Source organism: Drosophila novamexicana, unplaced genomic scaffold, assembly GCF_003285875.2.
Source record: "Drosophila novamexicana strain 15010-1031.04,08,12 unplaced genomic scaffold, DnovRS2.1 tig00000820-arrow-pilon, whole genome shotgun sequence".
NCBI classification, from domain to species: Eukaryota; Metazoa; Arthropoda; class Insecta; order Diptera; family Drosophilidae; genus Drosophila; species Drosophila novamexicana.
Genome location: NW_020824828.1, coordinates 2,482,876 through 2,501,136, shown reverse-complemented (window position 1 = coordinate 2,501,136; position 18,261 = coordinate 2,482,876). Strand labels below are relative to the sequence as shown.

Genomic DNA, 18,261 nt, shown 5'->3' with positions numbered 1-18,261 from the left:
AATAGCTAAAAGTGCTACCAATAATGAAAAGCAATACAAAAGCTGCCAAGGATTATTTACAAGCGAGGAGCTTAAAGCGAAAACCAATTCAAAAAGAAACCAAACAAACAAACAACGAACAACAAACGAACTGCCCTCCCAGCCCCCACTCTAGGCCACCCCAAGTGGCGGTCGCTGTGGCAAGGGAAGGGCTGCGGCTGAGGAATGAGGGATGAGGGCTCCAAGTAATACGCATGTATAAAAGAATCAAAAATCTAGATTTTGATTTGAGATACTATGGACTATAGAGACAGACTGGCAGCTTGTTAAGTTTGGCCAGCAGGGTGGGGCTGCGCTGCGCTGTGCTGGGTTGGGTTGGGTGTTGGGGTCAGGATGGAGTGAGTGGCTGGCTGCCCTGTGGATCTGTATCAGTAGCTCCAGCTGTAACGGCAACGCGGGCCGTAAGTCAAGTGGCGCTTAGCGCTTTGTGCGCGCGTTTTGCCCGCGACTAAAACCGCGCACATTTCCAAACGATGTAGACTTTTCGGTTCTTCTCTCTATACATATATAAATATATATATATATATATATATATCTATTTTTTTTGTATTTCTTATGGATTCCACTTCAATGAATTGAAAAATTGCCTTGAACAAATTTGATGCGGCAGCGTTGCTGCTGCTGCTTTGCATTTTGCTGTCTCTTGTTGTTTTTATTTATTTTTTTTTATGTTAACTCTGAGGGTTTCCTTAGGGTTTTCGGTAATTTGCAGACTTGGGGAGCCCCAGCAGCAGCAACAACAACAACAACAGCAGCTTTTCAAACATGACATTTGACATTTGATAATGTCATTTGCCGCGTAATTGTTTTTTGATTTGATGCTGCGTTCTGCCGTTGCCATTTGAATGCTATTGCTGTTTTTGTTGTCTTTCGTGCTGTTGCCTTTATCTGCCACTTGGGTTTTTAGCCAGAGCGGAGTTGTTGGGGGGTGCCCCCTCCACACTCCCCGCAGCCAGCTGCCTCTTCTTGAGCGCATGCAACGCAAATTGATTCGAGTAGGGTTACGACGAGTGACCCTTGTTACATGTACTTTAAACGCTATTCGATATATTCGATACTTTTTAATTGCCTTGTTTTTCAGTTCCAGAAATAGAAATCTTTCCGTTGATTGAAAACTCGAATGAAGGTAAGACAATTTTGGCCAAAATTGAACAAAAGATAGAATCGTAAGTGCTGAAAATAATCGATTCTCAAACTATCGTAAATGTAGTAGATCAATATCAATAGCTACAATTTATTATCGAATCATCAACAATTTTTCAATAGTCTCTTTTAATATTATCGATAGCATCTTTGTTTATTTGAATACTTAAAAAAGAAAATACATATATATATATATATATATATATATGATGTATATATATATTCATAACTTTGAACCAGTAATATACATATATATATTTATTTTTTGTTTAATTAATAGTTAACATACATAATTTGGTTTGGCTCCAATTGGTTCCACAAGTGAAATATTAATACAAATCTAAGTCATCCATTCGAATAGACGCGTATATAATAATAACAATTTAAACATGGATTAACTCAACATTTTTAACGATGGTCTGCAAAAGAAAAAAGAGAAGATATGTTATTTAATTAAAACTCGAACTTTTACTTTTACCTTCACCTCGCATTACAATATATTATTTCTATTCTCCTAAATAGCTAAATGACAATCTTAATGTACATCAATCTATATCCTAATCACTCAGCTGTAACCAACTAGCCCTTCTTAGTATATGGCAGACTTACCAGGCGAAGAGGCAGCGTAATCCTCGCCACAGATATCCATTCGGGTTGACTGGATGTTGCCGTTCTCCTTGCCGTTTGATATACCCGACAGGTTGGCCAATGGATTGATGTTATCATAGGTAAAGTGGTTGTATACAGGCGATGGTGGCGGTGGTCCTGGCGGCAGTGGGGAAGATACTAGTCCTGCAATCACCAAGACAATAGATTAATACCAAGGAGGCAGCTGCTTCTACTGCGCTTTCACTGACCTGTCGAGCACATGGGCTGCCCGCAGCCCACGCGATATCCACCGCAGGAACCGACATTAAGTTCATTTCCATTGACCGACTGGCGCGGCACAATAACCTTATTTCCATTAGCGTCTAGAACGTGTGCGAAAGCCAACTGATTTAAAGATATGCCGGAGAAGCGATCTAAATGTATTTAAATTACATGAGTTTCATTAAATTACGAACTTTTGTAATTAAAAACAAAACAATATATAAATATATATATATGTGTATAATATGTCCCATATGAAAAGACAAGGTTTAACTTTCCTGTTCTTCGCTAAGCCGTTTTTCCACGCTTGACGCTTACAATTCTCAACAAGTTAATGTAACAAAAGAGTGGCTAGCAAAGTCTGCAGATTATAAAACCAGGAGGTACTTAAAATAAAAGCTCACTTTTTCGCGCTCATATCATATACATTAAACGACGTAAAATTGACTTTGAACGAGTAGTATTTATATATAAGTGCATTAGCATTTAGAAGCTCAATTCATAACTGATTCGCCCCTAATCGGAGTACTTAACCAGTAAGTGGTTTAATCCCATAACCTACCCATTGATTTGGGTGCTATTATAAAACGTATAGTATATGTTTTGATGCTCTAATACAGTGAAAACTTCACTAATGTCCTTTAGCGGACATCTTAAATCATTATGAATCAGGCTATTCCCTCTTTGAGGCGGACATTTCTCTTCAACGGCCTCGACGGCCGCTGTCAGCCCAAGCGAGTTTTCACTGTATATCCATTGTGTAGCTCTGAACTCGTTCGTGCTCTCATCTGGACTGAACTGTCAGTGGTTCAAACTCATTGTATTCATTCATTTTCCTATTCAAATAATAATACGCTTGGATGCTGTCACTTACCTGGCAAAGTCTGTATCGAATCCACGGGGTTCTGCTGCAGCAAAGAAGACATTGGCGAGCGTGACGAGAGCGGCGACGGGGGCGAAGATGAGTGCGAGGACTCGGGACGACGCCCGGACATGGCCAGCGAGAGGGCGCGCGCCTGAGCCGAAGTGCTGGGCATCAGACTGATGAAGCCGTTGCTATGTAAGCCAGTTGGCAACCGCGGGAAGGGCGCCATTTCGGGCGTGCAGGGACGCGTTTCTAGCTGGGACTCAGGTGCGGCCAGGCAGTTCTCGTACCAGCCGGGCACAGTGAGCTTGGTCTGCGGATTGGAATCTTCGCTGATGGCCAGCGAGGCCAATGCGACGGCGAGAACCTCATTGTCAATATCCTCGCTCCCTGCCCCGAAACGGGAATCAATCGGCGACTCGACTCCTTGGGCTGGTTGCAGTTTATCGGAGGTCAGCACTTCCTCAGCGAGTAGCACCGTCCCCTGTGAGGACTGACGCTTATGCTTGCGTATGGGCATGGTCTTAAAGCGATTGTGCTCATCATCGCGCACGCGATCCGCCCGAAACTTCTCAATATGATCCATGCCGAACTCGCAGTCCAAGTCTATTTCCGTATCCAGCTGTGATGATGTCTTCTTCAGTTGCTCTGTAATTATATGTATTGTCAATCCTTGTCCGACTCGAGCCTCTGTCTTGGAATAAATTATTTTATTTGTTACTGTGTAAGCGTTTGGCTGCCTTCGTTCTGGGCAAGCGTTTGGCAGATATCTCCATGTGATTGAATTTCGGCTTCGGCAGGGCACCAGTTGGCACAATGACAGGAGGCGACGGCTGATACGCGGCCTCCTTCTTGGGGGGTTCCAGTTCCACGATGACCACATTGCTGGCACGTGCGGCCGGCTTGGACAGGGGCAAGGGAAGGGCGCCGGTCTCGGCCAGACTCATGCAGCGCTGCAGCTGCAGCACGAGATTGTCGACAAGCGTGAAGATGACTAAAAATGAAGGACACGACGAAATTAGGATTTGTAATGCTGCTGGGCCTACGACTTAACTCGACCTACATAGGGCGCGTCGCTCGCGACTCTTGGCCATGCGCTTGGGATAGGGAAAGGGCGAATCGTAGCCCAGGCCGCTCCTTTTGGGCGGCGTGCACTTGGCACCCTTGCTGTCCTGAAGGAAAGGCATGGCCACCTGGCGATAGCCACGTCGAGCCTGCCGCTGCATTTGTGTGCAGATGCAGCGCGGAGGCGGCAAGGGCGGCACCAGCTCCGGGCATTTGAACAACGTGGACGCCTGTTCATCCGCCTCGGCTATGGCCAGTAGCTCGGGCTCTATGGCCGATGTCGGCTCTGGCGCCATTTCGGTGTTGATCTCCTCCAGCTGCAGCGGCTGCGGTGCCGGCAACGGCAGCAGTTCCGGCAATGGTGTGGCCAATCTGGCCGGTGGCTCACTTAACAGCAGACGTTGCATTTCCAGCTGACGCTCCAGACGTTCCTGCTGCTGCGCCACAATGTCCAGCAGCAGCTGCTGCTCCTCGAACAGCTCGTAGAGATCATGCTCCAGGCGATAGATGAAGTACTGGTCAGAAATGTGCTCCTCGGGCGAGCTTGGGCGCTCCGAATGCGGCATCCCGTTGGTAGATATTCAAATTGGAGTCGCAATTGGATTTGGATTCGGCGACCCAGGCCCAGCTACCCCTAGAAAAACAACTGGGCACGCCCAAGTGACAGAGGTTACCTATTGGTTATTGGCTATTGGCTATTGGCTATCAGCAATCGATACGTTGACAGATCCCGAGCAGGCGCAGTAGCCGCACGCAGACCAAATACGTTTTTCAATCGGCCGCCCTGAAGGAGCAGCCAGCTAGGCAGCGAGGGATGCCAGACACGGGCCACAATCATAAAAACTTGCATCAGTAAAAATACGAAATAACAAAAAGCCAAAAAAAACAAAAAAAAAAAAAAACAAAACAAAAATACACTCGAAAAAAGCAGGAACAAATGTAAAGCGTAGCATGAAATTGGCAGTCGTTTGGGTCTCGAGTGCAGCAGCATAGGATCCAGGCAGACGGGACTGGGTGGCAGTCAGCCACTTCCGGCGGCTGCCACCCCAAATGCACAACGCCAAACGTAAATTGCGCTCCATTTTTATATAGTTTTCGCCCGAGCGCAACCAGCCGGTGTCAATTTTGGGCAACAATCGCGCAGCGGGGGTAAAAGGGTTCAGATGACCAGCAAGAAGTACGGGTGGGCAAAAAAATAAACGAGTGTTGATTCTCGGTTTGTGGCAATAAAACCAAGCAAATCGGACACCAGACGGCAGTGTTAGACTAGCAGATGCCCTCTACGAAGAGTCACAGCAACATCCTCTCATATCCACACAAGCTGATCACTTTATGCTGCGGCTGTGCTTCTTCTTTCATCAGCCTTTCAACCTGAGAAAACTGCATTCTCGTCTAACTTAAGTGCTCAGAGTGCGAGCTGTATAGAATTTGGCACACTAAATGTGTTTTCATACCAAAGCATAAGTCAATTCCTCTTAAAACGAGTTTGTATGGGAAATTGGAGAATATATCCAGAAGAAGAAAGAGTGCTGGATCTGTGTAAGCCATTCCACATCTTTGAACCCATTTTTTGTGGCTACAAGGTATAATTATAGTCAATCAATACAGGGTATAATTATTGTCAATTGCAAGGGGAGCTTGAAAGAGGGACTTGGGGTACACTTGGGGAACACTATATAGACTTTTGGTATTATGCACTTCTTATAAAACATATATTTACTATACATCGAATCGATGGGCAAAGACTTGATATGCGATAACCGAAGACTGTTTGCCGTAAAATATAACATTTTTAACAGCAAATCAGCCAAACATTTAGACATAGCTGTTTGCGATTCTTTATTAGATATAAAGTGCATTTTATTGCTTTGCATCAGCATTTTGCACTTGGTTTTAAGTTAGAAGTATTAGTTATTTAAATCCAAAACTTTTTATTTAATATTGCAAATATATACGCTTAATATGGAAACCGTATAACGAATCTCTCCGGCAGTTGCCTTAAATCGTGCTTCAGCTGCATTCGGTTCGGCTTAAGAGCCATTCGCATGTGCACTCACCCCTGGCAGACCCGACTAATAACTAGCGCCACCTCCTGTCGCTTCTGCTGCTCGTCGAATGCTCTAACAAACCAGCACCCAGCACCCAACACCCGGCCCCCTTTGCTATCGCCTCCCCCCACCATTGGTTCTGCCAAGCCCTACAAAGTTAGTTTACGGCCAAAGTTCAGCGGAAAAAAATACTACATAAAACTCATAAAAAATTGCAAAAAAAAAAAGATGTGTATAAAAAATTGGCCAAAAGCTAGTCACAAAAAATTCACAACGTGTGAGAATCGTGAAAATGCTGTAAAACAAAAAAATATATATATAAATGGAGTCAAAAAAAGGAAAAATGGAAAAAAACTGAATGCAGACGAAAAAAATTGGTTTGTAACGCAATTTTTTTTCGTTTATTTTTTTTTTTTTTTTTTTGTGCTTCGCTTTTCATTTGGCGTTGGCAGCCATTAGAGCAAAAATCAGCAGCATCAGCGGGTAAGTGCGCCACGGGGGCAGGGCCGTGGCAAAGGCTTGCTAGGGAAAAGGGAAGGAGGCTGGGGGGTTGAGAGGGAATCGGGTTGGGCAAAGGTTAGTTGTGGCGGCCGCTGCCGCTGTTGTTGCTGTTGCAGTTTCAGTTGTTGCCACACATGTGGAAATTGTGCGCGTTTTGCAGTTTTTTAATTGACCAACAAATTTATTTGATTCGTTAGCGAGGCGGCGTTTTTAGCTGCCGCTGCTACGACTTTTTGCAATACTGCTCTACCTGCATATACTATACTATAGTACTATTTATATAGTATATATGCTTAAATAGCATGCAGATTAGCTTTAAGTAAGCAAAAGCCGGCACAGGCTCAAGCAGCAGCCATCTCTCTGTCAGCCAATTGAAATTCAAGGCCAGCTCTGCTCCAGCAGAAGCGAACAGGGCGTGGCGGGGGGCTCGGTAGGCTGTGCTCTTGTTGGTGCTAAGGATTACATATTGGTAAACAACGATTACAACAACAACGACAACTTATTGTGCTGCAAATTTGTTTGCCCAGCAGCCGCCCCAAGCTCACTTTTGGGGCGGGCAGCAACTCGGGCCGTCTGTTTGAGGGGGTAGGCGGTGGTGAGGGAGTAGTTGTTTGGTTTGATTGTTGACTTTATTGGTCAAGCGGTCCTTTAGTGTTGTCGCCTGTTATTGTTTGTTGTTCTCGTTGTTGTTGTTGCTGTTATTGTTGTTGTTGTTGTTTGGGCTTGTGCTTGTATTGTTTTAACGATATTTAATCTATGATTAGAATCGTTTTTGGCCAGTAAAATCAATTAAACGCTACACTTGACTTAATTTATTGTCGCGCTCGATGAGCATAAAAGACAAGTAGCCGCCAGTCGAGTTTTTTCTTGCTTTGTATACCCTGTAAGTGCGTGTTGTATGGGACATGATGAGCTTGAAGTAAGCAGCAGAACTTAGCAGTTTGCTAACATTTGTATATGCATTGCTCTTGACGACAATAGCTGAAATTATAGAACATTTTGGAGGTGGTAGCTTATATTCTCCATAAATCTGGGATTTATACTAATATGGGGCAAACTGCTTTGAAGGACAGCTACCATAACCGGACAAAGTTCGTTCACGTGAGCTTTTCATGATTATTTCTTAGCTCCATGGATTCCCATCTTAAGGGTATTTGCTAGCCGAGCACGCCCTGTTTTTCGTGGATTTGTGAAGAGGTCGTCTAGCGAGCGACTACCAAATCCGATGCAAAATGATATCATATGAACTGAAATGGTCGTAAAATCAAATTGGCCTCTCGCTCGTCCAGTCGAATACCAATAAAAATACGACAACAAATCTGAACACACACAAACGCTTTGTCGGCGTCTGCCCGCTCGCTTGTTGGGCATTATCTTTATAGCTCGATCTCGTTCCCGGACCGATGTCGATGTCGATGACGATGACCGGCGACGGCGGCGACGTCGGCGACGCCGCAGATAATTGTTTGCCTTGGCCAGCGGGCGGGTGTACATATATATTGCCAAAAACAAAACAAAAGCCAGGCTAAGGCAAAGAATAATTAAACGAAATAAAATAATAAAGAATTTAAAACGCAGGCATTAGATTATCTGAACTTATTTGAGCTCGCGTGCGGAATTCGTTCAAAATACAAATAAGGGGCAAGGCAAAGTTAGAATTCTATCTATGAGACATGCTGCAGCTCTTCATGAATTCTTAGAGCCAAGTTATATTGAATTCAAATCAAGCACTTGTCGAACTTATAGTCCAAAATTAACTTAAAATAATAGAAGTATACATAGAGCGACTTTAGCCTTCAGGCCTTCAGGCCTTCAGGCCTTCGGGCTGTAATTAGAATAAGTTCTATGTAAAATAATTTAAAGTATGTAAATTATGGAAGTCTCATTAAGACAATTATTAGTATTGCCTTTTTTCAGGGTTGCAACTCCTTAAACATGGTCGCTTATTTGCATAGACTTACACTTTCACTAGTTAAGTTGGTGGTTCAAACCCTGGCTTGTCACATTTTGCAAATGTTAATGAAACAAATTAATTTTCAATTTATAACTGCCCCTTCAGCTGAAAACATTGCATATCCTACATATTCTCATATGGAAAATGTGGGCTACATTTGATAAATGCCCAAAAATGGCATCTACCAAATATGGTTGGATAAAGCCTATGATTGGGCCCAAGCTATCTGTGTTTCAAGGCTTCCTCAGAAGTTTTTTATTCGGTACTCGTTTGCTTCTCTCTTTGGCATCTGCTTTAAATTCCGATTCGTTTCATAACAAAAAAATAAAGTGACCGAGTTCGCATTGGTTCGGCTGGTAGCCTTAGTTTTGTGTGCTATTCAATTTATCCAAAGATCATTTCTAGTTGAGGAATATGTTTATCTCAAGCCTAATACAAAACCTTGTCAATGCTTTTAAGTAAATGGAAGTCTAGGAGCTAAGCTGACATCGAGTATTGAAATATTATCAAAAATTTATTTCAAACCTAACCAAAGAAGAATAAACAGAGGGTGCAGTAGCTACAGAACATGCAAAGGACTACTCCTACACTGAGAGAAAAAGAGCTGATAGCGTGGGTGGCATTAAAAATTCCGTTTAATGATGAAATTGGAATTTGATGAGTCGGAAAACTGAATGAAAATCTGACGCGGCTGATGAAACGCAATCAATGCGTCGCCACTTCTGGGCAACAGCAGCAGCAGTAGCAGAAGTAGGAGGAGGAGCAGGAGCAGGACTTTCAGTTCGAATCTGAATCCACCGTCCGCAGTGTCGGGAGTGTCAACAACATACGGCGGCAGGTAAATTGCAACCAATAATAATGAATAATTGAAAATCCAATCAAACACCAAATGAAAACGGAGGCGCAGAACGCCATGGCCATTGCCGTTGCCATATTCATATCCCACACACACATACACACACAGGCACACCTATACACCCACCAGTCCGCACACCACCCCGTTGGGCACATTTGACAAGGCCGAGCGGTCGGTAGCTGCTGGTGTTGATTTTGCCGGCTTTATCGAAGGACATTAGCAAACGGTCGTTGGATTCGGTGAAAATGCAATCAAAAGTGTGGGCCAACAGCCAACAGACAAGCAAAACAACAACACGAACAACAACAACAACAACAACAACGTGAAGAGTAACGACAAACCAAAGCGACCTGCATAGATGACACCCCAGGGACATGGCCAAAGTCAATGAATGGTAATAGGTGTCGACATGGCGTTAGGGCGTGGCAGCCATACTCAGCCTCCGCCTGATGGGTGTGTGCAAGTGTGTGTGCGTGTGTGTTGTTGTTGCGGCTTTATTGGTGTTGTTCTTGCTGATTGCCACTTTCGGCCATGGATCGAATATGCTCCGGTCAGAGAGTCACACGGACGGGTGCACGGGATAACAGATACAGGCACTGACTCAGGTTGAGGTTCAGTTCCAGGCACAGGTACAGGATTGGGGCAACATGCATTAATTGCCAGTTAAATTGACTTTGACTTTCTCGACTGGCTCTGTGTCCTGTACCAATGCATTGATTCCTTCAGTTCGCAGCGCTGTGGCACACACGAGCTATACTAATTGCTGTTGCCGAGGTCACTTTACAAATTAATTAAAATTAATATATGCATTTATTAGGAATTCAGAATTAGAAGTTGAATAAGTTTCTCTTTACTTAAATAACTATAGATTATATCACATAGAATGCGTCCATACATATATTTAAATATATATTATATTTATTAGATTAGGAGAAAGTTACGAGCCGTCAATCCAACCATTTATAAAAAAGACTGTCTAAAATGGACCTTGGCTGAGATTATACTACATCCGTAGACTAGCCCAGGATGCAAACCGGCTTGTTATGCCACCTTCCACCCATTCCAATATCCCAACGAAAACCTAGCCAAAGTCTAACTGAGAACTGGGAATTTTTGTGCGCGTGCTCTTCTTTGTTTGTTCAAGGCAAATAGGTTAAATATTTTTATTGGGCAACGCATGCAAACAAACAAATGTTGCGTATTGGAAATGCCACAAGGCGATCGACAGTGCCAACAGCCAACAGCAGAGCTCGCTTCTCCCAGCTTTAGATTGGGACGCATGCCGCATGCCGCATGCCGCATGCAACCCTCCGCATGAAAACCGCAAACGCATTGCAAATTGTCGCCTGCGGCTGTGGCAAGACAAAAGTTTATATTTGCCTTTTTGCAGCACTGATATGGCAAATACACACACCCACATGTGTGTGTGTGTCTATATTAAATTTTGATATAATTACACGCAAATATGCCGCCAACGTTGAAATATTCGCCAAATTGAGTTGAATCCGAGTTGCGAACGTTGCTGTGCGAGCGCGCGTATGCATGTTTGTGTGTGTGTTGTGTGTCGAATGTTGTTCAATTAACGTGCCGCAGTGTTTTTGTTTTTGTTGTCTGTTAGTGTATCGCGCCCCGCCCAAATCTCCTCTTGCCACTCACATACACACACGCCCAGAGAAATGGCACCGCAAGCGTTTTGCCCGCTGCCGAATTTGGACTGCAATGGGAGACGGGAGACGGCCGTCGCAGCGTGCTCAGCGCGGCATCAACATGTTGCACAAATATAAACATAAATCAATTAACAATTTCGACGACGAGCAACGACGTGCGCCAGGTCCTCTGCACTTTTTGGCCTGGCGCCTGCGGCCCTCAATTCCAAAATCGACAATTTGCGACAGCTGCCGCGTTGTCTGTGCAAATTGCGCGTTGCCTACTTTTAGGCGAACGCTGAAATGCCAGCAAAAGCCAATGGCTTTTCTGTGTGTGTTTGTGTGTGTGTGAATGTATGGGTGTATCCCGTTGCATACATGTGTACAGTTCTGTTTATTGAGTACAGTTGACGCAGACCTATACCAACTGGCTTGAGCTAGATTCTACAGGAAAGCGTTCCATTTGAGTGTCGCCTGGCAGATGAATTGGCGACAGTTAACAAAAATAACTGCAAACACAATGATACAAAGAAGACTCTCGCGCTTTCCACTTTTCCAGTTGGCTAATTAATTTATAATGAAAAATTTTAACTTCATTTTTGCCTCTCTTCGGAAGAGAAACGCGTTCCATTTGCTAATTGGGTAGAAATATTTCCGATTGTTAGTAACAATATCATTTTGTTAACACAAAAGAATACCACAACGCCTCCCAATGCTCTAGCCCCTTTTATGTTAGTGGTATTCCTGTTATGAAATTTGTTAAAGTGATATAAATTTATTTTATTTTTATGCTTCATTCTAATTGTAATGTTTATATTTAAAGAAACCAAAACACTTAGAAGAATGTTAAGTTTATTACTAACTGCTTATTCTAATACTAGTAATAATAATAATAAAAATAATAAAAAATAATACTAATAATAATAAAAATAATTATAATAATAACATAATTAATAATAGTTTTAATATTCACTTAAAATTTTTGGATCGTTTATATAGAAGATCCTTATCCAGCTCGCTGGGTTTCTGTTAAATGTGCTAGCGCTTAGCCAACCTACAAAAACAACAGCAACAACCACAATAACAAACTAAAACGTAAAAAAACTGTTTTGGCTGCTTGTCAATTATTCAGTTGAATGCCATTTTGCGGGAATCGGGGGTCACGCATACTTTATGTGGTCTGATTCACATAAAGTCAATGGCGGCCCATAGCCATTATGCCCAAAAGCACACACATACGCACACACAGGCACACACACTAGAGGGAGACAGTTGGGTGATATAACACACATGCCCATAATGGCACGCCCCGCAATAGACTCGAGCTAAACCGAACCGAACCGAACAGAAACTGAAAAACTTGTTTCATAAATTTTCTATTCAAAATGTAATTAAACCCTTTCGCTGCTGCTGCTGCTGCTGCTGATGCTGTTCATCTAATTACAACAAAAAGGCATCCTCGAGCACTCAAATACCCCCCTCCCAACCCTTCTCGTGCCCAGCCACAAGCGCCAGCACGGCCGACAGCCAGAAGCGCTACAGCTCGAGTTCGAAGCGAGGCAAAAGGCGCCCAGAGCTGGGCCGGGCACGAGACGGACCAGCCAGCAGGGGATCGGGGCAATATATTCGATAATTGCAAACGAAATGGCAAAAGGCGGCAACAACGACAGCAACAACAACATGGCAAATGGGAGCAGGACGAAACGAAGAGTCTCGCCTATTTCCATAAATATCTTCGGAGTCATTAAATTTCACACATGTTGGAGGCGAGCGCTGAATTGTTTTAATTTTAATTTTAAAATTATTGTCATTAATTGATTTTTGATACATACCCCCCACCCCACCGCCCGACCCACTACACGCCCAGCTCCTCAGCAGAAGCCGAGAGCGAGCCATAAATCTGCATGTGTGTAAATAAACACTGGGCAGAGGGGGTGGCAGGGTTGGTGAGTGGGTTTCGAGCAGGAGCATCTTTTCCGCCAGTTGCGTTAAGTGCGAGAAAAAACAACAACAAAATAGTAACAAATAATTAGAGACTCCGAAAAAAGCAAAGGGTTAGACGCCTAGGCTGGCTTACGGGTTGGGAGGGGGATGGGGCTTTGAATGGAATTGAAATTGGAAATGGGCCTGGCAGGCGGCGGGAGGCTGGGGAATCGGTTGCTTGGGTAGTCGGGTGGTTGGGTGGTTGGGCGGTTGGGCGGTTGGGTGGCTGCCTGCCCGCCTCGCTGGGCTGCTGCACTTTACGGTTTTGTGTGATTATTGAGCCCATTATTTTTGTTTAATTACGTTACGGGCGTTAATGTGCGGATGGCACCAGCAAACAGCAGCCCGACTTTATATGCATGGGCCATGCCATGAATTCAACTCCCCGAACTCAACCTGGTCGCATTAATTTCATTTTATATTTATATTCAACAACAACAACTACAGCAGCAACAAATTTTTGAAATTTTCAATATATGTTTTTATGTAAGTGTTTCAGTAGTTTAGTATCGGGGGTTGGCCTCTGAGTTAGGGTTGACTCCCGTACTACGCAACGCGGCAGAAGACACTTCACTTCTCTGGGGAGTTCCAGCCAGAAATTCTGTGCATGCATACTATGTGCACATATATCTAGATACTTCCTATGTGTACTTATGGAAAGTTTTCAATATAAATACACAAACTCAAAAGTTGTCTCTCTTTGTGATACACTTTGCCCATTTGCAATGGCTAAAAAGGGTACAAAGGTTGCGTGCAAGCATATGTAGAAGGCAGAAGAACGCATGTCCGACTCAAAAAGTATATATATTCTTGATCAGCGTCAATAGTCAAGACGATCTAGCCATGTCCATCTGTCTGTCCGCCTATCCTTCCGTCTGTCTATCAGTCCGATCGTCTGTATAAACGCAAGGAACCTATGAGGGCTATAGACTTAAAATATTGAACGTAGGTTCTCCTCAGGCTATGAGTTTGTTTCCGATAATCGATACATTGTATGTTTTCAAGCAATCGATAATAATCGATATCGAAGTAGTCTTTTTTGAGGAAATCTCTTTGGTTTTAATAGCTAGAGTCACCAAATTTGAGAATAATACATATATACAGATGAAGTATCTTTCATTTTACAATCACACATATACATATATTAAATAATATTATGTATAAGCTTATTTTCTATAAGCTAACGCCTTGTAGATTTACCCACAAAGTCAACTTTTGCACAGAGTTCTCGAAAACAACTTGGAATAAAAACTAATCCAAGCATGCGACAAATGCCAAGAGCCTACGTAACGCCCATTTAGGGATTTCGACTGCGCGGCTTACCTAGGGTAATCCCAAAAAGTAGGCAACGTTATTTGATGTATTTTATTTTGCTTCTCTCTTTAGTTTTTTTTTTTGGTCTTTTGTCTCTTTAGACAAATTTGTGACACGTTTGCGACACGTTCCCCATGTCGATTTTTCTTAAGCAAAGCGTTTGTCCTGCGCCCAACTCATATATATTTATAACTCTAGACGGGGACGATTCAGCAGGAGGCGGATGAGGCTGAAGCTGAAGCTGGAGCTGCCTGCCATACATATCACGCTGCTGGCTTGGCGAGGTGGGTGCGGAATCGGAGTGTGGGCGGTTAGAATTCGACGCTGGGGTGCAAATGCATACCTGTGCCAATTCCACATGGGACATGGACTAGGGTGGCGCTCGTCCTGGTGGCGGTGGTTGAAAGATAGCCGTCATAGCTGTTGACTCATACGCAAATTTGTACTCATATGCCAGCCTGTTCTGGCCAGAGGCGGCTATGTTTCACTCCCATTGTTGTTGTTGTTGTTGTTGTTGTTGTTGTTGCTGTTGTTGTTAATGGTTTGATGGGTTTAAAGTCGCGTGGAGGGTGCGTCAATGTATCGCCTGCTCCGCTTGCCCTGCACACTCGTATGCTCATAAACTCGTATATTTTGCATATGGACGCACGCCTGGGCGGGCATTGGATTGCAGAAGCGTTCACCCAACCACTTGGCTGTATCTTATAGCTTTAATAACTTTACTGCTGCTACGTGCCATTGATCCTTGATGTGTGTGTGTGTGTATGTGTGTGTGCTGCTCTTATATGCATATGTATATATGTATCTATGTATATATAGAAAAAAGTGTGTTGAAGAAAATGTGATAAGAGCCATGAGTGAGACATGCTGAGACAGGATGTTTAGTAAGATGCCTTCCTAAGAACATGACGTCCTGAAAGTCAAAGCATTTATGTCCATATAACTACAGGCTGAGCTTGTTGTTGCCATCCGAAGAACTAGTTCAATTTGTGGTTCTAGTTGCGAGCTTAAGGCTGTCTAGTCACAGCGTTTTGTCCATTAAGGCGATTGATCGCTCACCAAATCATTTAGAATGCTTCTAAACAATGATTTGCTTAGAAAATTTTGGATAGATATGTCCTTAGATTGGAACCAGTTTAAACATACTTTGCTGCAGACCAGGTTTAATATAGAGAAATCTTCATTTAAAAGCACAGCGAACTTTCAAGCTTATGTTTTCAATCCATTTAGGCCGATCCAGAAAAAGTTTTATGACATTTTCGGATACCCTTACTGCTTTAAGACTTGTGTCTAAAAGCTTTCTCAACTTCTGAGTGGAAGCTTTTGAATATTTGTGGCTACGATCTAAAACTAGTTCAGCTTAAACTACTTTGAAGTACCAAGTTGCATGGTAGCACTCACATTACTATCTTGTGCAATACTCAAAGGTATTCAGAAAACTTTCAAGTCTATACTTTAAATTAAAAATCAGAACCAATTCAAATAGAGTTTTAAGAATCTCTTAGGAAATACCTAAGAGAGAACTGTGTCTAGTAGCTCTGTCTGTTACAAAATCGTAGTTCTTATATATTTTTGGCTGCGATCAGCTTGAATTTTAACATTCAGAAGTATTCAGGAAGTCAATACTATAAACTCATAATCAAGGACCAGTTTAATTGGAATTTTAAGAAACCTTGATTTCCTATAGAGATTTGTGTCTAGAAGAGCTTCTACTGTGTCTGCTACAAAGTTGTAGTTCTTGAACATTTGTGGCTGCAAACTAGTTCCATCAAAATTTCAGAAAGCTGCTCAGAAAGTAAACAAATCGAGTTCTCCGAAGAATTCACGTTTAAATAAGTTTGATCTGCGCTCGATAGATTAGCCAAAAATTCGCCGCGCTTCTGCTGCTGCCTCAGTCATTGGCAATACATTCGAATTCGCCTGCGCCTTCGCCTCACTTGTTTTGGCGAGCAATTCCCCAAGCAATTCGCCGCCCAATAGCTGCGCCTAGTTTGTATTCGCCTTTGTTGTTGTACTTGTTGTTGCTTTATCGCTTCTTTTATTTGCCACGCTTTTGATGGGCCATTCGCACGCCCACTTCTTTGGTATTTTTTTTCCTTTGGTTTTTAATGCATAAATTTCATTTTTCTGCTCTACGCTTATTGTTCATTTCCTTTGCATTTTTTGTTGCTCTTCCTTTTGCTTATTTATTAGCGGGAATGTGTATGTGTGTATGTGTGTGTGTGTGTGTGTGTGCGTCTGTGTTATTAATCTTCGTGGGAGTTATTGCTATTTTCTCGTTGCTCTTGAATTTATTTGTATTTTTTTTTTGTTTTCATCAGGAAGCCACATCAGTTGGAGCCCCACCCCCATTTGCCCACAGCCTACCACCATGATTTGCGTTCATTTGTGTATGAAATTAAAATCACACCCATGAGATGCATTCACTTTTGGGGGCGGGGTCTGATCAGGGGCCTGCGCCCATGGACCTGCATTTGGCAGCTGATGAGCGCTGTTATTTATTTTTTTTCTTCATATATAATTTTTCTGTTATTTTTTGTTTCGTCTGAAATGGTCACCCTGTGGGCAATGGAATTCCGCATTCGCGTCCGGCAACTGTAAATTGAGTTGTTGCCCTTTTGTCGAAGCGGACGATGCTCGCCAAACTTTGCCCGCCGCCTAATTCATTCATGAAATCCGTTGGACGCAGCCTTAACCAGCAGCTACACCTCCATCTGCTCCAACTCCTCCTGCCCCTCCTCTTACTACTCCTCCTCCACCGCTTACTGCTGCCGCTGCTTCTTCTTCTACTGCTGCTTAGCATACAATTGCCACATTAACTTGCCAGCCCCCAAAGATAAATCGCGCAGCTAGCTGCGAAATTGTTGTTGCAGCAGTTGTTGTTGTTGTTGCAGCTATTTCGCACTAAGGCCCGCAGCGCAACACACACCAAAATCGGGACAAGTTTGGAGGAAATGCTTTTTTGCAAAGTGCATTTGAGGCCTCGAGCCACAGCAACAACAAGCAAGACTAGCTTCAATTGTCTAAGCCGAACTTGGGATACCCGAACTGGATAAAAAATAAATAAATAAATAAATACATATAAAAAAAGCGAATAATTGATTGGAATCATGCACAAATTTCAAACATAAAGCAAATATATAAAATAAAATTTGCTTAAATTTTCCAATTATTAAACGTCCATAATATTTATATTTATAGTTCTATAGAGTCGATGGCCTCCCTCTCTTTAGTTACTTTATTTTTTTTGTGTAATAATTAATCACGTAAATAATATATTTTAGGGCTGAAAACCTTAAAAAAAAAATCGCTGGTTCGATTTGCGTTTCAAACGAATCTTTTCGCCTTTTTTACACACCCAAAACCGCAGGTTTTGGCTCAAATTTGGATTTGGATATTTGCAAAATGCCTTTTATTTTTAATGTAATATTGAAAATATGTAGGTATTTTCATAGCGAAGTTCCGGGATATATTTGAACTCTATCCAAAATTAGAGTATACCAATTAAGGTTTATGTTTTGGAATTGAGTCTCGATCAACTTTTTTATTTAGACTTAGTTGGAAAATGTAACGATTCTGTTTGGGTTTTGGCTCTGCGACTTAAAACTTAGTTTATTCTTTGAAAAAAAAAATTGGGTAATTTCAATCCGAAAGGTCAAATTCGTTAAGCAAATATTGGAAATAATAAAAAAAACTCTAGTATTTTGCGTGTGATATATTATCCGAATATTTATTATTAATAATACGTTATTTAATTCTTAAAGTTTTGTTAAACCTTCTTATTTTATTATACTTATTATAATAACTTTATACCATGAAACATTGAAATCAACGTTAAACGATAAAAAAAATATTTGTTAATTTAATTATAAAAATTTGTAGTGCATATTTGTGAATTCGCAATATCTAAATGTTCTTTCGTATCAACATATTTTCTTTTTTTGCCTGGCACAGTTCTCTTATGAGAAGTTTTTTTG

General features: G+C 42.3%; 1 protein-coding gene across 1 annotated transcript; it reads right to left on the bottom strand.

The window, feature by feature from the left end:
- Nucleotides 1-1,461: 1,461 nt before the first annotated feature.
- LOC115764399 lies at nucleotides 1,462-4,824 on the bottom strand. Its single transcript, XM_030707387.1, has 6 exons — nucleotides 3,981-4,824; nucleotides 3,639-3,911; nucleotides 2,927-3,565; nucleotides 2,040-2,204; nucleotides 1,792-1,974; nucleotides 1,462-1,601 (listed from the first exon to the last, which is right to left on the bottom strand). Exons 1-6 carry the CDS (start codon nucleotides 4,546-4,548, stop codon nucleotides 1,591-1,593), a joined length of 1,839 nt encoding a protein of 612 aa, XP_030563247.1. The 5' UTR covers nucleotides 4,549-4,824; the 3' UTR covers nucleotides 1,462-1,590.
- Nucleotides 4,825-18,261: the final 13,437 nt, after the last annotated feature.

Excerpts from the sequence above, each read along its gene's own strand:
- LOC115764399 (XM_030707387.1), bottom strand. The coding sequence starts at position 4,548 with ATGCCGCATTCGGAGCGCCCAAGCTCGCCCGAGGAGCACATTTCTGAC. Across the intron at positions 3,912-3,980 it reads TCGCGAGCGACGCGCCCTAT|TCATCTTCACGCTTGTCGAC; the intron begins GTAGGTCGAGTT and ends CTTCATTTTTAG. Across the intron at positions 2,205-2,926 it reads TTCGATACAGACTTTGCCAG|ATCGCTTCTCCGGCATATCT; the intron begins GTAAGTGACAGC and ends AAATACATTTAG.